Raw genomic sequence first — 26,370 nt, 5'->3', positions numbered from 1 at the left:
AGGAAGAGGTAAGTCCCTGGGACCACGAATGTTCACGAATGTTCACGATGTGCCAGGCACCGTTCCCGTGCGAGGGGTTTGGTGGTGAGTGGACAATGTGGCCTTTGTTCTCATGGAGCATCTATTCCAATGGAGAGAGACAAGAAAGGAACAAACAGCAAACAAGGAGCAAGCAGACAGGAAAAAAGGGCTAAGCCAAAAGACAAAACAAGGTAGGGTGACGGAAAGTAACTTTGTGGCCTCTTTCTCTAAAAACGTGCACACACAGACACACATCTAGGTATTAGCGAGGCTCCGGACAGCAATTAGAGGCCAGTGACCTAATGCCACTCTTACAGTTAACGTCTTCCTAGCAAATGGCAGGCTTTGGCGGATGTGAAGAATTTCCATGCCTGCGTACTTCCTCCCACGCCCTCAAACAGTCCTAAGAGCATGATCGTGGCAGCAAGGCTGGGGGGAGAGTGGGGTGAGTCTTCTTATTCATCTAGCCCTATGCTGGCCTGGGAGCCTACAGCTTGGCTGACCCAGCACCTGGCCATTGGAGACAGTGGGAGGAATGGGCAAGCTGCTTACATCCCTTGAACGGGCACTAATTAAACATCTCAAAGAATGGTGTGGTCTGAAGGCTGCAAAAGACAAATGTTTTGAAGATTAAGCAATTATAAATTTGCCAAGAGAAAAAAGCCTCTAAGGGTGTGGTTTCCAGCTGTACCCAAAGGCTGAGGGGCTGTTTGTGGGTGCTGCCCTAATTTGGGCAGTCAGTGACGTCAAGTCTAACCCATTGGTTTTATGCAGAATGTCTCATATCCATAGTACAGAGAAGGCAAACCACAAATACTTTCTGAAATAGGGAAGTGACAAGAGTCTTTGCCACATTCAACAGCCCACAAATAATTGGTGATATTCATTTAACAATAAAGGAACTCAAGGAAAAGCCTCTATTCCTAAAAAAAAAAAAAAAAAAAAAAAAATCATGCTCGTTAGCCGACCACCTCATGACCCTATTTATGTGTCAATACTTTATAAAGGTTCCCGGGGGTTCCAATGTGCAGCCAAACCTGAGAACCACTCGTCTGAAGTGCCCCCGGATGGCAGGAGTTGGGCAGGTAAGCGGCAGAGGTAAGCAGGACTTCAGAAGCCCTACAGCCACGCCACGCTCTCAGCCCGCTCAGATCTGGCTTCAAAGCTCTGTAGGGACATTAAAGTATCCTTGGTTTCCCCATAAGAAAAGTTATAGTTCTGCTGCCAGGGACAGACATAGAAACTTCTCCCTACCTACTCCAATGTAAAGGGTTCCTCCAACACCTTTAAATTACGGACTCCTCTCCCTTTAACCCTGTGGTTCTGCCCGCCCTGCTTGCCATGAACACACCATGTGACAGGTATACACAAAATGTACACTACAATCCTACATAACAACGTAATCCTTGGAGGGAAGGGAGGAGCCTCTTGATGTCCTCCGTGCAGCGACTAAGGCCGATGCTGCGTCGAGGGGCAGAGTAAAAGTCTGCCCGCTCCCACAGGCAAATCATACATTTATCAAAGAGTTCACATCTCTTTCGAAGATGCAGGTCCTGGGTGTGTATTTCACTACTGATGTCCCATAATGTTAGTGCTTGTGTGTAAATTTCTTGGACTAGCAAAAGGCGATGTAGCTCACAGTGGTTGGTGCAGTGCCTGAACACATCTGTAAACGGCAGTCACGTTATCTGAGTGTTACTGCAGATGCAGGCAAATGCGCTAAGAAGGCACGGGAAGGCCTTCTGGTTTTTTGTTTTTTTGTTACTGTCGTTTTGTTAGGGGCGAGGCAATCTACTATTCAAAGCGTACAAAATGAGAGTGCTGCTCACAGGTCTTCAAAAAAAGCCTAAACATGGGTCTGCGGCATTTATTTTGCTATAAGCTATTTTTATAACATTGCACTTAGAAAAATATTTCACCCCGTGTTACACACTGAGAAGGGGACCTGAGAGCATTTTCACCACATGTTTTCAAGCTTCTCGACCATGTGGTTGATTCCTTACGTTATTGTGACAAGCGGTGTTCTCCCTTTCCTTGGGGAGCGGTTCACTCTCTGAATACCATTCCTGGGATTAATAGTAATCGCTGCCTCCTGGTTTAAAGACTTCAAATAACCTGACTCAGAAAAGGTGCCAAAGTACATATGAGATTACAGGAATGCTCACAGTATTCTGTGTACTTTCTATAGTTACGGGGACAGGCTTTACTATAAGGAAAACTAAGAAGCGCAAGATTTGACTAGCATTAGACTGGTTTCCTCGCCCGCTGGGGAAGGAAGCCTTCTTTACCTCTTCACAGAGAGGCACTTGGAGCCGGCCCAGCTAGATACTCAAGGCCCGGAGTCTCCCCCTGGCGAGAGCAATCTGGAGGCACTGGTCCTGTGGAAAGATTCCAGTGTCCCTGCCTTCTGGGCCCAGCACATGTGATCAAGAGTCACGTCACATAACAGCAAGTGCCATTTTGTGGCTTCCACCATATGGCTGCTCATACACTGGCAACCTGCCAGCGTGGAATGGCTTAGAGCCAACCCCCCAGGGCCAGTCCTCCCGGACAAAGTCCTCCCAGGCCAGAACTGCTGACCTGACTTGGGTGCGAGCGCATGTTCTAATGCCCCGACCACCCCTCACCGGGGGGTGGGGGGCTGGTTGTGAGAGGCAATGCGTTCTGCAAAGAGCAGTCTGGGCCACTTCTCCTCCATCTGAACAGCAGACAGCAGCAGGGATTAGGTGAGGGTGGGAGGTAGTTCTCCAGCCCTCGCTCTTGCCCTGATTCTGAAACTTCAGACCACCCTGGACTTCTCTGGAAAGGGTGAAACCTCACTGACCTGGTCAAGTCTTCGATGTCCACCAGCATAGCATCTTGTTCTGTGTGCAGCTCATCTCGAATGAGAAGCAGCTGGACCAACTCTTCATTCAAGCCTGGGGCAAAGAGAAGGCAGCATGGAAAAATAGATATGATTGCACCCAAGTCAGAGGAGTAACTATTTATGGGTACATGGGCCATAGCTATCTATATCTATACCCATATCTATCTGTCTACCTATCTGTTTGTTAAAATTTAGAATTGCCATATTAGCTTCTCATCACCTCAGGGAAGCCATCAATTTGAAAACACGACTAGTTTGCATAATTATAGGCATGTTGGAAGAAAAGGCGTACAGTACAAAGAATTTCCAAATACATTCACATTAAAGTGGGAAAAGAAATTGTTAATTGTCAGGGGAACAGCTTGTTAGAAAACGCAGGTCTTTGTTTTGAAAAAACGTGAGCACAAAAGTCTGGGATTTATTAAGTTTTCCGCTGTTCCAGCCACACGGAGAGTCGGAGGGGCTGCTGTAGCTGACAGGCTGTATCAGCCGCCCAGCTGGAGAGGAGGGCGCCTCAGGGATGCTCAGAGGCTCCCCGAGGCCTGGGGAAGGAGCAGCCCTGTGCGCAGGTTGTTCTGGGAGAAAGTAATCGCTCCCGATAGCAGAGAGCCAGATGCGTGAGACCTGAAGGAATAACCCCCCAAATCCCTGGACAACAGGTGCCAAGGCAAATATTCCTTAGGACTTATATGGGAATAAAATAGAAACATTTCTTTCTTTTTTTGTTCCAGTTATACTTCAATGATTATGCTATTAGAGTTGTCCTGATTTTTCCCCCTTTGCCTCCCTCCACCCAGCACCCCCCACTCCGTCAGGCAGTCCCCACACCATTTTCATGTCCATGAGCCACACGTATAAGTTCTCCTATACTGTAGTTTACATCCCCGTGGCTATTCTGTAACTACCTATTTGTACTTCTTAATCCCCTCACCTACTCACCTATTCCCCCCAGGCCCCCCTCCCATCTGACAACCATCAAAACGTTCTCCATATCCATTGATCCTGTCTTCTTGTTTGCTTAGTTTGTTTTTTAAATTCAATCGTTGATAAATATGTATTTTTTGCCATTTTATTGTCAGAGCTTTGATCTTCTTTTTCTTAAGTAAGTCCCTTTAACATAATGGTAACATTTCTAATTCTCTTCAGTCAGTGCACTGGGTCAATATGGCATCTGCCTCTGAAAAAAAGGAACAAGCCAGGGGCTCTCTCTTGTGTTTCCCCCTCAGTTCAGCTAAGAATTAAAGCTTCTAAGTCTAGCTCAGGCTGGTGGGGCTCAGTTGGTTGGAGCATCATCCCATAGAACAAAAGGTTGCAGGTCCGATCCCCTGTCAGGGCAACCAGTCAACATGTCTCTCTCGTATTCATGTCCCTCTCTCTCTTTATCTCTCCCCACTGCTCCTGCAAAATCAATGAAAAAAAAAGTCCTCGGGTGAAGATTTAAAAAAAAAGCTTCTACGTCTGGATTATGGGCACATAGGAGAGAACATTCATTTAGTAAGAGCTCTGGGCACAGAAACCAAAGGAAGGAAGTGGGTATTCAGCCAGGTCCCCCTTGGAAATGCTCTTAGAGATCCTGACTTCAAATGATGCATTTATCTGCCGTTAGTTCAGACTAGTTTCCAATTTTGAAAAGAGAGGGGAAAAAAATCACACATAGTGATCTAGAACTTCATCTACCCCTGACAAGGATGAGATGGCAATTTTATTATTTAAAAATCTAAGGAAGATGTTTTAGTGGTAAAACATTACTAGAAAGAATAAAACTCCTAGTAACCTATTCTCAACTAAAATTAAAATGTAGTAGAATATTGACAAAATCCAGTAAATTTATGGTTTCTTAATTAAAATGTTAAAACTTTTTCTTGATTTTAAAATAATACTGAATGCATTAACTTGACAGTGAATATGTCCAATCCAATTTTTTCCCATGTGTTTCTGGGGTGGCTTTCTACACCAGTACTTAGTAGAGTGCCTGCATAGTGCATAGGAAGTTTTTTTCCCATATGAAGTTTGTAATGTTTTATTATGGAAAATTTTAAACAAGATACAAAAGCGAAGAACATAGTTTAAGAAGTCCCATACACCCAACTAGCTTCGACTAGCCAATCCCGACTTATGTTACCTTCCCTTCTCCTACTAGATTATTTTAAAACAAATTCCAGACATCATATTATTTCATCTGCCAGTGCTTCTGTGTGTATTTCTAAAGATGGGGTTCTTTAAAAAAAAATTAACATAACCACAATATTGTTATTGTATCAGAATAAAAAAATAAATAATAAAACATTTAGTCAGCATTCAGATTTCCCCCTGTGGCTCTTAAAAAATGCTTTTTACAGTTGGTTTGTCAGAGTGCATTTGGTTGGCATATCTCTTAGGTGGCTTTATCTCTAAGTCCATATGATTTTAAGAAATCATATTGTCAGAGGGCGTGTGAGTCCATCTGGCCTAACCACACTGCCCAAGCGGGCGTGTTCTCTCTTTCATCGGGCCAAGCAACGGACCTTCTCTGCGCCTCTCATCAGCTCGTGTGAGCGCTGCTCACTCCCTACCCCTCTGCACTTCAGTTATTCTGGGGGAAACAGGCCCATCGGTTGTCACCCTGAAATTTTCACGTGCTGGTCACATATGCTTTCACCCCCTGGAGCACCACAAAGTAGGTCGAATTTGCCTTGTCGACCTAAGATGAATGAACGGACCAGTAGAGTGGAGGGCACAATTGTGTAACGAATGCCCTGTAACTACTGAACTGTCTTCCAGAAACAGAGGGTGCAGGCCAAATACATGCCAAGCACTTGCTAGGAGCTGGCGATTTAAAATAAGTAAGACGGACCTGACCTTGAAAAATTCTCAAAGTTCCTGAATATTTCAAAGTACTAAGAGAGAGAGGGAGAGGGAGAGGGAGAGGGAGAGGGAGAGGGAGAGGGAGCTAGTTAAGAGAGTTTGGGATGCTCTTCCTTTCCTTGCAAGCGCTCGGGAGGAGCCCAGTGAGACGCTGTGCACAGGCACCGAGTCAAGGAGGTAGTGCCCTCCCACTGCATTTCACCCTCGTCGCCCCATTTTCAGGTGCGTTTAAACTTACTTTCTATCTGCGAATGGAGATCATTGACTATCACTTGCAGCTGCCCAACCGTCATGTCTCTCAGGTCAGCAGGCTTTAAACTTCTTTTCATCAAGCATTCACTTATGTGAGGCATGTGTGGCAGCTGGAGATGCGAGCAGAAGGAATGCAGGTGTGAGCTGCGCAGCCGGCACACTGAACCCAAGACCCAGTTTCCTCCCCTCCTCCCCCCACTTGCCCACTGCGATTCAAGCTCTGGGCTTAAAGGCTTTCCCAGCATCCCGTTCCCCATGCCAGGCCCTGCACAGCACATTGCCTGAAACACTGCCAGCGTCAGAATGCTGACACTTTCAGACTGGCTCATAACACAGGCTGTGACAACCGTGGGTCAGTGATTACATCCCCGAATGAATGACCATGGAGTCAAACCATATTAATGGCACAGATAAAAGTGAATCACATCAGCTATTTATTAATTTATACCATGCTGTAAGCACTGTGCTACGTGCTTTGGATGCTCAGTTCGCCGAATTCTCACAATCGTGCTGACACGGGAGTTACTGCTGGTCCCATTTGGTAGATGAGAAAACGGGGACGTGTGTGACATGCCCGGAGCCCCACAGCAGGTGGGGGGCAGAGAGGGGCTCTTACCTACTATGCCACACTGTCTTCGTTGCAAAGTGGGAATGAGAACTACAGCAATAGTAAGTTTGCCACAACCAATAGGTTCTTAAACTGAGATTGCTTTAAAGGAATTTAAATATCGATATTCCCATGGCAGCTAATATTGCCCCTGAGACACACAGTAGACAAGAATCAAGAGCAGACTTTACTTTTGTGAAACCTGTTGCTTATGTATCATTCAGTGTTGCAGTAGAAAGGAAAAAGAAACAAACTTAAATATTTCTCAATGACAGTACTTTTTACAAACTGTCTTGGAGAAACCCAAGTTTGCATCATTCTGGCAAAGGGCGGGGACAGCCTCAACCATGGGCAGCCACCAAACACCGGCTTGAGTTTCAGCGCTTGCTGCTTACGAGATCAGCGACGGGAGACTTTTTCCTGTTCTGTTTTTCCACTTCTACTTGCATTTTGGCCATGGGTTTGGCCATGGCGAGCGCCATTTTGGCTTCGGCTTGCAATTTCTTTTGCCTGGTGAGGAAATCCATATCGTCTAGGGATTCAGATTCCTCTTCAGTAGTGTCTCTATCAGAATAGGAAGAACTCTGTTTGCTCTGCGAAGGGAAAAAGAGCCGCGTTGACCTTTGCATGCCAGGTACCATCCTGGGAGAGGGGCTGGAGCATCCCTGAGCTCTCCTGAGACTCCCCTCCATCGCTCAGCTCGCCACTTGATTTGATGTGTACCCATCTCAAGGAACACTTACAAAGGTAGTTTATTTCCCCAGTGTCGATAACAGATTACGATTTTAGCCTAATAAATAAATCATAGGAACAACAGATTTGTGACAAACTTGAATCAATTTCTTTGATTCTGGGTCTCAAAAGGCCAGACAGAGCAAACTGTTCAGCCCAGAGCTAAGGCAGCATGTAGCTCTCTGGAGTGGTTGGGACCCCAGGTATCCAATGCCCAACAGGGTTTTCTTGGTGAGAAAACATGGTTGGTTGGTGAGGAAGGTGATGCACAGATGTCACAGAGCAGCAAGAATTCCGGCAACGAGCACCCATGGTGAGTAAGCCATCTTTTATGATGTGTGTACAAGACATGTGTACGGAATACTAGACACACTTGCCGGTTTCTCTGAGTGACAGCTCTGTGTACGAGCTCTCCCACTGCCCCCCCCCCCCCCACTCGTCCTTTTAGAAGGTGTCCTACTGCTAGTCTGCGCTCATGTTTCTAAACCCAGTGGGGAAGGGTTGGTGTTTAGCATACTCCCCTTAGAATTTTTTAGGGCACATGTGATTTCTCTCCTGGTTTAACAGGAAAGTAGTTGCTGACTCTAACAGAGCTTACGTATCTTTGCTGCATCACCGTTCTGATTTTTCAGTCACTGTCGGATTTTAGGGGCATGCCACATCGAGAAAGGCAAAGCAACATTTCTGTTTAAATCTCTGTAGTGCTTGCTCCTGACTAACAACAGAAAAGAACCTGAAACACCAGGAAAGCACAGGCGTCCGGCCCCAGGCACAGCTGTGGACTCACCATGGGCGACAAGGGGGTGTCCAAGCTGGTTTCAGTCTTGCTGTCGTCTGCATCGCTGTCCTTGTCACTGCCGCTGTCGTTGACAAAGCAGATCTGCAGGTTCATCCCACTCTGCAGGCTGGGCAGAAGCAAACAGGTCACCAAGTCCACTTAGCATTTGTTACCTGGCCGCACTCAACAGAGCTACCTGGTTTTGCTAATAAAAAGCAATTGTATGTATTCTTCATGTGGAGAAGTGATTGACCAATATTACTCTTAACTCAGAAGTGGTAACATACAAGAGGATAATAATCACCTGATAACTTTACAACTTGATAAATGATAAAATAATAACTTTTACTAACATTGTATTAGTTTTTTCCACACTCATGTCATGTTAAGTGAAAAATATCGAAGGCCACATATTATACCGCCCAGCACAATACCAAACACACAGCTGGCACCCCCCAAAATGTGTTTAGTCATTGAGTTTCTATTCCTGTCGATGAAGATAAATAGGGTCCTCGGCCACATGAAGCTGCATGGTGTCATCCAGTGCAGCTTCAGATTGTCTCCATCGTGTCCCGTGGGGACAATTCGAAAATCCCCAGAGCCAGCATCCTAGAGCCACAGCTCTCTGAAGACCTCCCCCGACCAAAGAGACAGAATAGGGCCATCTGAAGGAAAATTTTATGTAAGGCAGTTGCCAAAAGCCAACCAAGGGAGCTCATTTATGTCATTAAGAAAAAAAACCACACTACAGGTTCACCCTAGAGAAATTTCAGAAAACCCCAAACCCAGTGAGAAAGGCACAGCCTCCAAATGCTGTGAGGTTCTGCCGGCTGCCTGCCAGGTGCTCTCTGAGCCTGGGAGGTGGAGCTTTCTCGGGAGCTCATTCTGTTCCTGGCAAACCCTGAAGCTCCGGGAGGGATGCTGCTGGAATGCGGCCACCAAGGTATCTTGGTTTCTTTGTATCGTTCCATGTGAGTCTCTGTATCTGCTACACACTAGGCCAGACAGGGAGTCTAATTCTTTGTCCTAAACTTCTGAGGTTAAACACGTTTTCCTGCTCTTTGGTGAGGGAGAGTTCTTAAACAAGTAATTTTCTTAGCATCCTAGTAGTCCCTAGTCTGTGTGTAGGGGTAGAGAAAGAAACGGCAAAAGGGGGGCTCCTGAACAGCAAGGATCATAAGGCTCATCTAAATCAGGTTTCGGACAGTGGACACCAAATGGCTCAGCGTTATTCCTGTCACAGGGAGAAAGGCAAAGAACTACTCATCTGAGAGTTGACACTTGTATTTGATTTTTTTTTATTCCAATGGGTAGGGATGCTTTGTACAAACTGCTCAGATGACTCATAGAAAGTGCTTCTTAGGAAATGATACAGAACCTAGAAAAGGAAATCTACTGGTTGAACACAGGCACCACATTGTTACATGTGTGTACTGCCACCTATTGTTCGCTTCCATAATGACAGAAAGTCCCAGCTCATATCCCCGGGAAGGAGACACTGCCTTTCCCTCAGGAGGTCCAGTTCCATTCCCTTCCTGACCGCACAGGAGGCAAAGAGACCTGGGCCTGGGGCTGGGCAACAGGTGCTGTCTGGTCAGCTCAGGGTGCTTGGATGCAGTCGGACTTGGGTTCAGAATCCTCACGTCTGTCTCTAGGCAAATTACTCCATGACCCTTGGTGTCCTCACCTGTCAAATGGGGTGAAGCACTCAGTGCTTTGTAGGAAGAATGAAAAGGGTTAGCAGAGAGCTGGCCACGAGGCAGTGTTCTGTCCAGATTAACTGCCCTCCTTTTCCTACTTTCTGAAAGCCTCGACAAAGGAACACAGAATTTTCAAAGCGACATGACTGTGTGCAGGGACCTCTACCATCACGTAAGGGAGTGCCTCACCTGGCCACTGTGATTGCCAGGTGCGCGCGCACACAGCTCTGGCAGTGTCCTTGAGTTGTCTGTAACTCTGCTGGGCAGCTTCACGCCTGTGAACTGTGAAGCCGGAATTCGTCTCCTTTTAACTTCCCCCCCTGGATTTTTTTTTTCCTGGAGAAATCTACTATGTTTAGGGTACCCTTTGATCCCATATAAATTAGGTTTTAAAATTTATTATCTGTAGTTGGTAAAAAAAAAAAACACACCCCAATATCAACCTAAAGCTTTATTATTGAGTTAATAATAAAACTCAAGATCTATGGATTGGAAGATAATGGGAAATAAAATTGTAAATTAAAAAACACATTTTAAAGGCATATTTTACAATAAAAAAGACATTTTAAATTAAATTTAATTTGAATCTAAGATCATGTCGTATTTTCTATTTATTGAATAAATTTTTGAAAAGAAGCATCTGGCCACTAGATACATAGATTATAAAAATATAAAATAACCCATGATACCATCATAAAATAAGATTTAAAATGTCCAAAGATAAATATTCTGAAGAAAGTTTGGTCATCAATTCTATTGTTCTGCCCCTAAACTGAACTTTGTGCTCGGATCAGCTCAGACCCAAATCAACCACCCCATGTAGCGTCTCTAACTCTGGAAAGGCAAAGGAAAAAAGTAGGGGAGGGAAAGGACTTAAGAATGAAATGGAAAAACACCTCAGGTGCAAATTGAGAAAATCGCCTTAGTATCACATTATCACTGTGGGAAACTGAACAGAGCTTCTTACTGGGTGAGACTTAGAATTCCTTACAGCGGTAATCACCAAGAATGTTGCTCTCAAGAAAAGGAAATTACGGGACATAACAGCTGATGGTTCAGAGGGGATTTCTGTAAAGACATCTTAAAATGGACTCACGTTTCAAAAAGGATGTTTGCCTTTAGCCTTTAAGCGGGTTTTAAGATGAAAGTGGCTTTGAGGAAATTCAGGCACAGCTCCCAAGCCGTGGCCTGGCTGTGGGGTGAGCAGGCAGCCCCCCTCCCCCCCCCCCCCCCCGCCCCCAGGCTGCTGAAGGCCTCTGTGTCCAGGGTTGAGTTAGATAAGCCCCACTCTGGCCCCTTCCAGCCTGGGGAGGCCTGGTGAACAGAAGCTCACTCCTGGAACCCGGGGTCCCTGGCCCCTGGCCCTCATACCACAGTGCATCTAGCCTCACTTCCAACCAGGCCACACACACGGGCATGCGAAATCCAAGCTGCTAGGGGTCTAATTTGTCCTGGTCTCTCAAGCACAGCCTGAGGTGAAAACAAAACACAACCCTCATCATGTTAATTAGTAATATAATTTAAGGTATCCAAGTCAAGGTTACTTGATGTTTCCAGTGGCATTTAGCAGAAAGTTGCCTGCAAACGGCTGCTTGAGCTCTGCCTTGCCTGTGGATTTTTGCAATGCAAGGTCAGCATCCGGGTTCTCCCAGACACCTCTCCTCCCTACGCACCATGAGGCAATGAGAAACCACACTGCAGACCAGCGCTACTGCGAGGAAGGCCCGCAGGTATGGAAACAGGGTGTTCTGGGCGGAGAATGCTCAGAAAGACGGAGAGATGAAGATTAAGTGCGCCTTCTGGACACCTCGGTGTGAGCAGAACTGGCCAGGAGTGGGCAGGCACTTAGCTGAGAGGCTGTTCAGCTCCCACATCTGCTTGGCATTTACAATAAGGAAGACTGTTACTTAGAAAATGCTTGTGCTGGCTTCCAACTACCGTTGCCAGAGATACCTCTAAAATATGCACACAACTGAGAGGATGGTAGAAATGAAAAGTTCTTAACTACTAAGAGGATACCTCAAAAATTTAGCCAAGTGGTAACAGGATTTGGTATAAAGACACCACTTTTTCCAAAATGCAAGGACAAGAGCAGTTTATTTCCTGAGACAAACTACGCGATGCCCCTGAAGTCTGCTGGGACTTCCAGCGGGGCAGGAGCCATAGTGGATTGGGCCTCAGTCCTTGGCCGTGGGTGTGGTGACTGGCGCTGGGCTGGGCTGGGCTGGGCTGCGGCCAGTTCGGAGCCCCAGAACTGTTTGGTGTTTTCTGATTTTAGAAATAGGAATCTTCTAGTACCAGCTTGGACCCCCAGCATCTTCATATAAATACTTAAAATTCCTGGGTTTTACCCCCTGTACTGCCTCTTAGTTAACTTCACTTGAAATGTCCAATGAATTTGGGTTTAAAAGTATGCGCACGTACATTCTCTGCTTGGGCTGAACAACCAGCCACCTGTGGCTTACAGGCAAGGTAACGGTCACTCAGAGAAGTCCAATGACTTGCCCCAGAACTGTGACAGCCTCATGATAAAAAATGGTCCCGATTTCCCCCCTCCTGGTATCTTGAAGAGGACTTCGCAGCTTCTTCCATTAAGAGGTAGGACCCACTTCCCTGCTCCTGGGCTGGCCTCCTGACTTGTCCTGGCCAACAGGATGCAGAAGTGACTTCATTCCTCTTCCAAGCCTCCCACTGAGGGAACCCTGCCACAAGTCCAGGCTAGCCGCTGGTGGACGAGAGACTTTGCAGCACAGAGCTCAGGTAAGAGTAGTAGAGACACCTCACCATCCGTAACTGACCGCAGACACACAAGTAAGCCCCTGGGAGCCCAGGCCTGATCTGCAGACCTGCTCAGCCGCCCTACATAGGCTCCTAAGCTAAAACCTTATCATCATATGCCACTGAGGTGGGTGGTTTATCATGCCTCGTCATTGTGGCAACGGATAACTGTACAAGGTCACAAAGCAAGAGACTACAGGCTGGATCTCTGGTTTTGGAATCCAGTGGCCTTTCCCCCACGTAAACTTAGGTTTGGATTTATTACATTGTGCTTGAGATGGTAATATAATTTTACAGGGCAGATGCCTCCTGTAGCTGCTGATAACTTCAAGACGATTGTACAGTTTCCTTAAGAAACAGAGTGAGAGGGAACTTCCCATATGCCTATGGATTTCCAACATGCCTCGCTCACTCTGTGTGCACAACCAGAGTGTCCAGGAGCCACGGGCCCCGCTGTGCCATCCGGTACGTGGCACCTCCAACCAGTCGGCGGACGGGCTGTTAAAACACGTTATTTCCACTTATTTTAATGGATCTGTGATAAATTATTCAAAGACTTTGCACATGATGAATAATCTGCCATATTTTTTATACCTTATCTTTTTCTGTTTCACAAGAATTTCAAAGGGGAAGAAACATAAAATGTGGGCTGTAATTACCCAAGGGTAGCTGTAAACACATTTCATTTTTCTAAGGATTTGTTGTGAAGAAAGAAAGTGAGGACAATTGAGCTCTGGGTAAGTTCTAGACGCTGCACATGTGTGATGGTGTCTCTGTGGAATGTACAAGGGAGGTCGATAAATTATAAAACACGTTTCCCATCCCCCAAACCTTGCATCTTCCTCTTCTTTTCCTTACTGACTGTTCCATATCGCCATTTATCGTGAGTTATAGAAATACCTATCACTATTTTTTTAATAAGAGGAAAAGGTAGAGTTTTTGCTTCCTAATATTTGTTGTTGTGAAAATACATTGCTACTTCTTATTTTATTTTAGAGGGAACGTGTTAACTCTCTTTGCTGCAGGCTGTGTGATGCATGGGATGATGCCTTTTTAAAAGGAGTGGGGTTCATTTAATAGGAGAGATTTTTGCTGGTACAACATATATCATCACATACACAAAAGGCCTGCAAATGATTTTTCTAACTGTATTAGAGAGGAAGAGGATGTTTAACCATGCATCCATCCACTCATTTGATGATCAGGCACCAACATCTCTGCAAACTCCGTGGCACCAACAGGCTAGAGCAGAGCAGCGGCTGGTCCCCTTGGCCCTGGACACACACTTTCTAGTTTGCTACAGTTCCACCTATTGCCTTTTAGGGGCTTCTTTACTCATTTATGTTTCTTGCTAGCCCTGAAGACATTTTATAGTTCATGACCACTCTATTAAGTGGATGCATAGTAGTAGCTGAACCAAGAATAATAGAAATCAGGTCTTCCTAACAGCTACCAATGCTTGGATCGTTAAATCACAATGTGCAAGTAAAAATGTGGACTGTACAGGGCACTGGAAGAGAACACACACACACACACACACGACAGTCCCTATCTTATATACGACAAAAGATACTTTAGTAACCTGGACATTAACTAATAAGGTGTTAACCAAGAAGAGTGAATGAGCAGGGTAGTGCAAAAGAAAGGAGAGACTTGTGAATTGGGGGTGAGGGAAAAATGCAGGAGAGGGGTAGAAAGCCAACCCTCCAGCAGGTATGTGCCCAGAGATGTTAAGGGTAGTTTCGAACTACGTGATAAAGCAAGGAGTAAGGGAAAGGGGAACCACCTGCTACAGGACTCAGGCTTCCTCGGCAGGAGCTGAGAGGCAGCTGCCAAGGTGCTGAAGTGTGAACGGCCTTCTCTAGGTTTCTTCCTCCTAATCCCACACATACTCTCTTTTTCTGCTTTCTTTCCTAAGGCTAGTTCTAGATCCTTCCATCTGCACATGTTCACGTGATGGCTGGCAGGCACCCAACACCACATGGCCACAGAACCTTCTCTACCCAAGAGACTAATGGGAAAGGGAACTAGCTGTCTCCAGCTTTTCTTTGGTGAAGAAAAAGTCCTAGCCCAAGTCTCTAGAGAGCTATAAATACACACTTGCGTTCCTCAGACAGCTGCTGGATCCAATTCCACACCAGTGTCCAGTTCCTTCACTAATGACCACTTACACGTAATTAAATTTGGAATTATAGGATCTTTATGTTGGAAAAATGCATTTCACCACAACTATTTTTTTAGCATTAACTGAAGACCAGAATGAGGCTGCTTTTCCTCGGCACCAAATACGGTTTACTCTCATCTTAACTGAAGCCTAATGATTTCTAAGCAATCTGCACTCTGAAATACAAAAAGGAATTACCATTTCTGAGCATCTACTACATGCTAGGTACTTTATAGTTACCTCCAATCTCCAGATATACATGAACTAAGTATTCTGATCTCCTTTTCACATATGAGAAAACTAAGGCTCAGAGGTTAAATCATACAGGGTCACCAAACTGGTATTCTACTGTAGAACTTGGGTCTTCTTTGAGAGACCAGGGCACTTTAAAAAAGACAGAATAAATTCATGAATGGAAGAGAAAAAGAGAAGATGAAAAATAAAACAAAATGAAAACAAAACAAAGAACTGGAAACAACTCCAGTGTCTAACAATAAGAGTCTGATTAAGCATGTTTTGGTGAAATATATTATGGGCCATTATACAGCTAATAAAAATAGATATGATAGTAGAAAGTTATGACTATGGGCAAATGTTCATGATATATTTAAAAATAGCTCATAAAACAGTAGGTATAGTAAGATTTCAACTCTGTAAACAAAATTGTGGCGATATATGCACCAAATAGGAGATCTACCTAGGTATTTTTTGGTGGAAGTAATTGAACTGACTTTGAGTTTTTTTTCTTGTGAGTGCTTCTGAGTCCCCATGTGTGGGCACTCAGCAGGAATCACAAAAAGGAAACGGAGAGAACATGGGCGAGCTGATTAGCACTTCGTGTCGGAGAAAAGGTGAGTAGGATGCAATGCTGGACAGCTGCAAGAGGGTGGTTGTGTGTCTGACTCAGGTCTCTGCAGGGACCGTGACTCACACGTGAGTCAGGCTGGGCTCTGTGTTTGGCAGGGTGCTGGGGTGATGGGAGATGGTCTCGGGGGACAGCAAGAAACATAATTTCTTATAAGTGAGCATTGCTGTGGATGGGCTCTTTGATTCAACCACTGACGTCCGTCCAGCCCAGTCTCCATCCCCGTCTCCTCCTTGGAGCTGAAGCAGACATCAGTCTTTAAAATAATTGCTATGCACTTAACTGTCCGTATTTTTAAAGCCAGCCTGCCTATTTGCTCTGCTCAGCCCAGACAGAGTTTAGACTTGTATCTGCCTGACCTGCTGCTGAGTTTCAACTGCTGGAGCTGGAGAAATGCTCGTCCCTGGCCAGACCTGTGCCAACGTCTATGGGGCGGGAGTAAAGGTACCGCAGTCCGAGGGTCAGTGCCTGGATTTGGTTGAACATGGCAGTCTTTTAAGCTCGCAAACATGGAATCACTGCTTTCACCACTCTTTTATGTTATGTTTAAAAAAATGACGGGCCCCTTGTGCAGACTTGGTTGCGCGGTAAGCTATCTCAAAGGCATTCTCTTTCATGATTTAACGTGTGGCCATTTGATTTCTGTACAGCCATTAAAAAGAATGCGGGAGATCTACGGAACTGCCTTGATTCCAGGAAGCTTGGTTATGCCCATTCTGCCATCTTTAAAATCAGAATGTGCCTCGCAACCTCCACCGCCTGGGTGGCTGGTGGCAGTTCCGCTCCACTGAACTGTAGCCCCATCCACCAAGAGACCAGTTAAGGACCCCTGAGGACAGAGGCCGGCCCTGGGAGCTGGCTGTTCATGTCTTCTGATAAGAACAAAGCTCCAGCATCAAAACCTATAGAACAGGGACAGCGGTTTAGAAGGTGACACAGCATCCCTGACGGCACAGGTGACAGCGTGGGGAAAAACAAAGACTGAGGCCTTTAAGGGAAAGTAGTTCAACAGAGAATTGGACTCTGAATGTGAAAATTTGTTGGACTCAACCAACAAATTTCACTTTTTTCCTGTATGCACAAAAGGCATGTGTATATCTACATAATTCTAAAGACTCTTTCAGTAACTAAAATAAAAATTCTGGGTGATAGGAGGCATATATCATCACTTCATTGGCAGTGGTTCTTCAAAATATCCTCCACAGGTTTTTAATGCAGTGATAATCCGAATAAGGAGACTAAGCCAGGGGGCAGAGAACATTTTGTAAGACTGAACTGGCAGTGTGTAAATCTCCGGGTGGCACAGGTCCCCCGGAGTCAGTGAGGGGGTTTTCTAGTAGCAGCAAATGCTTGTGTAAACTCTCAAAGAGGCCCCGTCCTCCTGTGAGCTGCGCGTGTGCAGATACGCGTGTGGGAGCCCTGCCCGAGGGCACGCGGGCCACAGTAATAAAGTCGTGACAGCCTGTCAAAGATGACGCACCAATGAGAAATCTTTCCTACCAGTTCTTTTAATTAAACATTCAGCTGTCCACTGGAGCCAATTTTAAATATAAAATGTAGCCCTGTAGCCTTTTTCTTCCTGCCTCCCACCCTCCTGCAGTAGTGCCGACAATGAATTCTCATCGGTGATTTAAAAAAAATTCGTAAGACAGGGTACAGCTGGTTATGCCTCTAGCAAGATGTCAAATTTTGCTTGCATAAAATTAATTGCACCTAATTAAACTGGGGTCATTGGCATTATTGTAAAGCGAGGCTATTTATTAGACAAAGAAAATTTCTCAAATACCAATTTGCTTTTCTTTCAGGTTTGTGAAAGTGAAGAATTGCTTACATAATTAAACTTGTTTTGCCATTTTAAGCTTTTTGCTCTTCAGAAGATCTACTTCAAGTCTTGTTTCAATTGTTACTTAAAATTGTGTAACATTTTAGAATACTAGAGGTAATCGTTGGAGGAGGTTATAAAAAAAGATAGGTTTTTTCCAACTAATATCAAAAGGAGAATTTGTAAACATCCATTTGCAAGGACACATACCTTGGAATTACTAATACACAAAAAGGGTTTCTAAGCAAATTATTGGTATACATGTCTGAGGTTAATATGAAATTTAAAACATATGTTCCATGTTATAAATAGGTTGCTACAGTATGCACCTATTACTGCAAGAAAAATGCCTCAGAAAAAGCCGATTTCATTGTGATGAAACAGGACACCCATGCTGGGTATATACGACCATTATGCTCACTTCTTCCAGGAAGTTATGCAAAAATCATCATCATTAGAGACAGAAGGATGATTCACATTCCTGGCAAAATGATGCTGGTTCGACCTGTGGTTCCGCGGCAGATTATATATGCAGATTCTCAGCTCCTCATGGTCAAAGCTCCTGCAAACCTCATTTCTTTAACAGCGCTCTAGATCAATGTTATCTGTCCAGTTGCTACAACTTCCTAGGCCGTGGCACTCCCTGTCCCCCCACCCAAATGCACAAGGATGTGGTGGGTACCTATTACAGGTCTTGCTTCAGCCATTCACCAATAAACCTATAAGAACAAGAGTGATAGGCGTTTTGATTTGAAAATGTTGCAATGGTTGAGATGAGTAAACAGTAATCATTATTCAAACCAGCTGCTCAAAAGCTCTCTGGGGGATTTCTGCTTTTCATAACATTCACAATATTTGGAGAGGAGAGCATGGCCTATGCTAGGTTATGCCATCCCATCTCATACTTGATGAAAAGGACTGTATTATATCCTCTTTGCATTTATTTGTATGTAAATAAAATCTATCTTGGGGTAAGGCAAGAAGGGAGCTGAGAGGTGATTTTGCAGTTACTTGGAGAAAAGGAGGATGAAGAAGGCAGAGAGAGTTTTCTTCACCAGGGCAGATCAGGGTGTGATGTTTGAAAACTGAAAGACCTCCTGGATGTCTATCACTAAACACCACTCTGTCTTCTGTTCTCGGGGCCGCCAGGCCAGGTTCCGTTCCTTCTACGGCACTAAGCTGTCTAAACCCGGCATCCGAACTCTAATGCTGATTCAAGATCAGTTTGGTCAATAAAAAAATTTTGTATAAGATTATAATACTCATAAAAAAGGAATATTTATTTTTTCAGGAACATGATTAGACCTAATATTTCTTAGAAACCTTATTTCAAAAATAGGTAATTTATTTTTTATCATTCCCTTTTAAGCTTTTAAAAGCTTTTTGCTGAATTATTTTTAAATAGAAAAAAATGACAAAGGTCATATGGTCTCAATTTGAAAGGCTGATCATGTGTAGATTAGCAAATTTTGATGAATAAAAACACAGGCACTTCCTATATTTGCCATACTTCAGTATAAGTCAAATCTAATTAGTAGAGTTATGAAGCAATATTAAAAATTCTTTTGGTACAATAATTATTGTGAGCCTAGCTTACATTTATTTAACAGCTCGTCACTCTTTTAAAAAGTGCTTCAGGAGATGTCACCAATTAGAAACATTCAGTGGGGATGACTGCGAAGGCCCTGTACTCACAGGCGCAGCTTAAACACGTCTTCCCAGAAGACCCGCACGCCACTTCGCAATGTCTCACGTGATGTGCATGACATTTTTATAGGTGCACACGTACATTCTTTAAAACACATAAACAACTCTATCATTTTACCAAACAAAGATGCCATTTAGTGGGTAGTCCCCACCTTAAAAGTAAGCTCAGCACTTCAGAATTCGTTGCTTGGCCAATTAATTTTAACTCCCCAGCCTCATTTAAAACCGAGTGCTGGGCTTTCAGACAGGTGCGTTCGTGTAAGATTTACCTAGTTCGGGTCATTTAACTAACTCGACATGTGTGCTCTGGCACATGTCTGAGCACCGTGGTGGCCTCAAAGATCTGACACCCCTCAAGTACTTTTGTAAAGTAAGAGGGGAGGTATTTCTAGCTCCGTGAAGAATCTCAGGGGTTGTAACACATTAGAAAAAATTAGTTCTAATAGGGATGGGAAATATGCAACTGAACATTTCCTAGGGCTTTTCTCCTACATTATTTCTGATAAGGGGAAATGACAGTCAGTCTTTGCAGACTTTAAATTTATGGCAATAAAGAGATATTTCTTAGAAACATTAAGTGTCATTATTAATCATCATCTTAAGAAGTATCCAAAAGTCATCGTGTTCTCACAGAGGATGATCTCATCCCAGCATGTGGAGATGAAAACATCTGAGAGAACAGGATATAAATAATCTTCCTTATGGCGAGTCAACAGGTGTAGCTTGTTCTGAGCTACTGTGAAATACATGTGTTTAGATCTTTGTGTCTCCAAAGGGGGTAGATGACTCAGTGATTTTCAAGTTTTGCTTTGCCAGAAGCGTTTCAGGTGGGCTCTGGAGGCCGGCAGGGGAGGGATGGAGACGGGCACAGATGGGAAATGATGGGGGAGGCATTTTCTGGGCAGCATTATCCCAGTCCCTTTCCTTCAGTCCTCCTGAACCAGAGGAGGATGGCTTTGTTTTACACCCAGGGTTTCTGCAGACGATTTAGTTTCAGAAGATATTTCTTTTATGATTTCACTTATACATGGCATGTAAAGAACAAAACAAACATACAAAAATAGAGACTCACAGATACGGGGAACAGACTGATGGTTGACAGAGGGAAAGAAGGCTGGGGCACTGGGTGAAAAAAGTGAAGGGATTAAGAAGTATAAATTGGTAGTTACAGAATAGTCACAGAGATGTAAATTACAGCATAAGAAATACAGTCAATAATATCATAATAACTATGTATGGTGCCAAGTGGGTAGTTGAAATACTGGGGGGAACCACTCTGTAAACTACATGATTGACTAACCAGTGTGCTGTACACCTGAAACTAATACAGAATAACATTGAATGTAAATTATAATTGAAGAAAAAATAAAAACCTTCATGAGACTTCTATTTAAATATGGCACCCTGAACACAGCTGTATATCTAATCTCTCTTCTGAAATCCTACTAAAATAATATTAGAGGAAGAGAAAAGGTATAAACCTACATGGCCAAAGAAAATGGAAGTCAACAGCACACAAGAGAGTTTGAAAAAGTTTGGAAAATGTAGGTGATGGATGAGATATTTGACACCCCCCGACAGGGCTATCTATCTGGACCCTCTATTTGCCCCGTTCACCTACGGCCCTCTGGCCAGCAGCATGTGGAAGGCCATTATCTGCAGGCGCTGAATCAGAGGAGCTCTGGACTGGGGCACAGTCAGGCACAGCTAGCGTGGCAATAAAGGGCCTTACTGACCCCAGAGAATTAGGGGAAATTCTACATGTTGAACCTTCAACCCTTCCCTCGCTAGAGTCTTGAAACACTGGTAACCTGGCTTAAAACTCTTTTGGGTGAGGTTGTAGAGTTCTCTGCGACGACTTACAGCTCAAGGGAAAGGGTAGTTTTAGGTGGTTTTCATTGGAGGCACCTTAATGAATGGTTGTGCTTCTATCTGACCATTCTAAAAGCAAGTCCACCGTGCATTAATGCAACAACTCTTTAGTGACTGACTATGTCCTAGGCGCTACTGTAGGCAATAGTTATGGTGGTGAACAAAACAGATGTGCTTCCTTGGAACCTACATTTTAGTGCTGGAGAAAGACAAAGAACAGATGTCAGGTGGAGATAGGAATCACAAAGAAAAACACATCAGGGTAAGAGGGGAAGCAGGGTCAGAGGAGAGAAAGGATCCATATGTTGGGTGTTTGCCATTAACTGGGTGGTCAGAGAAGGTCTCTTGAGGAGACAATATGGGCCACCGAGCCCAACAGGAGGGTTCACTGAACAGCTTTCTGAGTTTTACGTTTAATTATTAATGGACAGAAGTCAAAACAAAAAAAATAAATTCAGAAAAAGCCATGGACAGTTTAGAAATCGGAAGAAAACATTTTAAACAATCACTAATATTAATACTTTCAGTGAGATGAGAAAGTATGATGCCCAAAATTGTGAAAACATAAATAAAATGGACACATTCGTAGAAAAATGTAACTGATCAGAACTGATTCAAGAATAAAAAATGTGTACAGTCTTATAACCCTACAGTAAATGAAAGAGGTTAGAGCAAATATGCAAAGGAAATACCTGGCTCAGATGATCACACAGGTGACAAACAGACCATTCCAACATTATGCAGGCTTTTCTCAGACAATAAGAAAGAAGAAATAATATCCAGCTCATTTTTAAGCCAGCATAACCCTGATACTAAAACCACAGAAAAAATATTATGAGAGAAGAATATAACAGACTGATGTCATTCTGGAACAGAAATGTAACAATCCTAAACAAAATATGATAAATAAAATCCAATTGTTTCTGCAAAAAGATAATATCCTCAGCCAATTTTGGTCTATATAGGAATGTGAAGATTGTTCAATATTTCGAAGATCTATAAATGTAATTCATTGATTCATTACTAGCTTAATACAGTAAATCATATAATCACCTCAACAAATGCAGAAAAACATGATAAATACCTATTCATGATAATTATTTGTAAATTATGAATAGAAGGGAATATCATTAATCTCACCAAAAGAAACATTAAAGAAAACATAAATTTAACATCATCCTAATGGGGAAACATTAGAAGCATTCCATTTAATATGAGAAATAGGCTAAGGACTCCAACTAGTACCATTTTTAATCCTTACTGTATTAGTGCACCTACCCAGTATAATAAAACAACCAGAAGCATGAGGATTGTAAAGAAAGAAAGCAAGCTGCTATTTTCTGTAGATGACATTATTTAAAAATCTCAGAGGATGTAGAGGCAACTTCATCAGAATATGACAACAGAGAAGTTATAGGAGTGATAATAACAAGGAGACTGGGTATAAGGCCACTACACAAAGTTAGGTGCATTTCTGTTCACCAGCAGCAAATGAGAAAGGATTACTAAAGAGGATTTAAGATAAAACCAGAATATCAAATATCTAGAAATAAATACAAGAAAAGATGTACATTAAGCTGAAATTACAAAACCTTAAGAAATATTTAATAAAATCTAAATAAAGGAGGGATGGACCATATACATGGATCGAAGGATTAATATAGTGAAAATCTAATTCTCCCCTAAATTAATCTATAGATTCAATGCAATTCCAGTCCAAATCCTAAGAGAATATTTTGCCGAACTTGATTAGACGATTTAAAATTTATATAGAATAAAAATATACAGAAGAATAAATATAAAATAAAAAAGCACAGGCAGTGTGTTTCTAAAGAAAAAGAGTAAGAAGAGGGACTTGTTTGTGCAAATGTCAGGACTTATTTTGAACCTCCAGTAATCAAGACTGTCTGGTATTGATGCAGGAATAGAAACACTAATCAATGAAACAGAATGTCTTCCAGTTAATGTCTGCTATATACAGAAGTGGTCAAATCAGTGAGTAAAAAAGGGATTGTTTAATAAATATGATGAAAATAATAATCATGTATATGGAAAAGGATAAGATTAGATTTCTCCTCATACCATATCGAGAAACCAACTCCTAATTTATTACAGACTTTAAAAAAACAATTGACACTTTCAACTCTTGTAGGACATCTGGGTTAATATCTTTTGGACCTTGGGGTAGAGGAAGTTTTTTATATAAGACAGAAAAGTATTGACTCTGAAAGTTTGATAAAAATTTACGGTGTTAAAATTAAGAATTTGTGGTCATAAAGACACATTGAAGAAGTGAAAAGACAAGCTACAGTCTGGGAAAGACTGTAATATATAACCTGCAATATATACAGCATGTTAAGGATTAGTATCACGACTACACAACTTTCACAAATCAATTAAAAAAAAGAAGAGAATCCATAAGATCCAAACAGACATTTCACAGATGAGGAACCAAGGATGGCTAATAAACACAAAGTAATACTATGCTGTACCATTCAATTAAGAAAAGTTTAAAATAAATTGCCAATATAAGTGTTAGAAAGGTTATAAATCCATAGGTTCTCTGAAACACGGCTCATAGCATGCAACTTGTTGTGACCATTTTGGAAGAAAGATTAGCCCTGGCTGGTGTGGCTCCGTGGACTGAATGATGGTCTGAGAACCAAAGGATCACCAGATTGATTCCCAGTCAGGGTACATGCCTGGGTTGCTGGCCAGGTCCCCAGTAGGGGCGCGTGAGAGGCAACCACACACTGATGTTTCTCTCTCTTTCTCCCTCTCTTCTCCTCTCTCTAAAAATATCTCACTTGTGGCCAAGATGGAGGCGTAGGTAGATACACTGTGCCTCCTCACACAACCAAAAGAAGGACAAGAACAAATTTAAAAACAAAAACTGCCAGAAAATCGAACCTATGGAAGTTTGACAACTAAGGAGTTAAGAAGAGACATTCATTCAGACTGGTAGGAGGATGATGGGCAGCCGGGCAGAGAGGACTTGCACAAGGCTTTGGCTGGCAGACCAGGTGAGGTGGTGGCTGGTGGAGTGGGTGGTCCCACATTTACCCACATGTGGATAAACCCGGAGCAACAACTGGAGAGCGAGATAGGCCGCACAACCCAAAGTTCCAGTGTGGGGAAATAAAGCCTCAAATCTCTGACTGAAAAAACCTGTGGGCATTGCGGTGGGAGAAACTGCCAGTCTCATAGGAGAGTTCATTGGAGAGACCCACAGGGTCCTAGAATGTACACAAACCCACCTACCTGGGAATCAGCACCAGAAGGGCCCAATTTGCTTGTGGGTAGCAGAGGAAGTGACTGAAAGCTGGCAGAGAGCAGAGCAAGTGGCACTGTCCCCTCTTGGACTCCTCCCCCCACATCCAGCGTCACAACGCAGCAACGTGGGTTGCCCCGCCCTGGCGAATACCTGAGGCTCCACCCCCTACTATATAACAGGCACACCAAGACAAAAAATTGGCCCAAATGAAAGAACAGGTCAAAGCTCTAGAAAAAATACAATTAAGTGATGAAGAGATAGCCAACCTATCAGATGCAGAGTTCAAAACACTGGTAATCAGGATGCTCACAGAATTGGTTGAGTAGGGTCACAAATAGAGGGAAAAGTGAAGGCTATGAAAAGTGAAATAAAGGAAAACGTATAGGGAACCAACAGTGAAGAGAAGGAAACCAGAACTCAAATCAACGGTTTGGACCAGAAAGAAGACATAAACATTCAATCAGAACAGAATGAAGAAACAAGAATTCAAAAAAATGAGGACAGGCTTAGGAACCTCCAGGACAACTTTAAACATCTCAACATCAGAATCATAGGGGTGCCAGAAGGAGAAGAGGAACAGCAAGACATTGAAAACTTATTTGAAAACATAATGAAGGAGAACTTCCCCAATCTGGTAAAGGAAATATACTTCCAGGAAGTCCAGGAAGCTCAGAGAGTCCCAAAGAAGCTGGACCCAAGGAGGAACACACCAAAGAACATCATAATTACATTACCCAAGATTAAAGATAAGGAGAGAATCTTAAAAGCAGCAAGAGAAAAGGACACAGTTACCTACAAAGGAGTTTCCATAAGATTATCAGCTGATTTCTCAAAAGAGACCTTACAGGCAAGAAGGGGCTGAAAAGAAGTATTTGAAGTCAAGAAAGGCAAGAACCTACCTCCAAGATTACTGTATCCAGAAAAGCTATCATTTAGAATGGGAGGGCAGGTAAAGTGCTTCCCAGATAAAGTCAAGTTAAGGAGGCTCATCGTCACCAAGCTCTTATTATGTGAAATGTTAAAGGGACTTATCTAAGAAAAAGAAGATCAAAAACTATGGACAGTAAAATGACAACAAACTCACAGCTATCAACAACCAAACCTAAAAAACCAAAAACTAAAACGAACCCAGCAAACATATAGAACAGGAACAGATTCACAGAAATAGAGATCACATGGAGGGTTATCAGTGAGGTGGGGGAGGGGGAGAGTGGGAGGAAAGGTACAGGGAATAAGAAGCATAAACGGTAGGTACAAAATAGACAGGGGGAGGTTAAGAATAGTATGGGAAACGGAGAAGCCAAAGAACTTATATGTATGATCCATGGACATGAACTAAGGAGGGCGGATGATGGTGGGAGGGGGAGTGTAGGGTGGAGGGGAATAAAGGGGAGAAAAAATTGGGACAACTGTAATAGCATAATCAATAAAACTTATTTAAAAAATAAATATAAATCTTAAAAAAAAGAAAACAGACTGGCATTATCTTCTAAATATGAGCATTAGTGTATTTTCCTAGTAATTCCACTCCTGGGTGGAATCAAAGAGAAACTCTTGCACACAGAGAGCAAAAGACATGTATAAGCACATTTATAAGCAGTAATGTTTACAAGAGCAAAACCTTTGCAAAAACTCAATGCCCACCATCAGGACAGCGGCAGGAGAAACTGACTATATTCACATAGTGAAATATTATGTAGCCGTCGAAATCACCGACCAGCAAAAGGGAAAATGGGGCAATTTTAAATTCAGGACAAAAACCTTAATTTCTCAAGTAATCGTAGTTTGTGACCTGGTTCAGTATGAATAACATGCCCTTAATAATGGAAACACTGAACAGTTACTTGCCCCCAAACTGTGAAATAACTATGAAAAGAACAGGGTCTGGAGTGCAGATACGCCTGTGAGATAGCTGCAAAAGGAAGTTGAGCCCGACATTTCTACCGTAGGTGGTCAAAAAATGGTCACTTAAAAGTAAATGCTAAGAAGACAAGCCTTTTACTTAGAGATGTGTAGGTAAATACCAGAAGAAACAGCCAAGGAGTTAAACGTTTCTAAAGAGTGGGACAAAAATAGAGAGGGATTGGA

General features: G+C 43.1%; 1 protein-coding gene across 10 annotated transcripts in view; it reads right to left on the bottom strand.

Annotated features, from left to right (window-relative positions):
- The window catches only part of SCHIP1 (schwannomin interacting protein 1), a 143,675-nt gene that overhangs the window by 875 nt on the left and 116,430 nt on the right, over window positions 1-26,370 (bottom strand). For all 10 annotated transcript variants that reach the window (XM_045197345.2, XM_053918053.2, XM_045197353.2 and 7 more), the window contains 4 exons: window positions 8,110-8,227; window positions 6,986-7,183; window positions 5,970-6,093; window positions 2,846-2,939 (listed from right to left, as the gene is read on the bottom strand). In XM_045197345.2, the coding sequence (XP_045053280.2) occupies window positions 2,846-2,939; window positions 5,970-6,093; window positions 6,986-7,183; window positions 8,110-8,227 (534 nt within the window). The remainder of the gene's footprint in view (window positions 1-2,845; window positions 2,940-5,969; window positions 6,094-6,985; window positions 7,184-8,109; window positions 8,228-26,370) is intronic.

The sequence above is a fragment of the Desmodus rotundus genome, chromosome 2 (genome assembly GCF_022682495.2).
Source record: "Desmodus rotundus isolate HL8 chromosome 2, HLdesRot8A.1, whole genome shotgun sequence".
Classification (NCBI taxonomy): Eukaryota; Metazoa; Chordata; class Mammalia; order Chiroptera; family Phyllostomidae; genus Desmodus; species Desmodus rotundus.
This window is presented reverse-complemented; position numbering and strand designations above follow the sequence as displayed.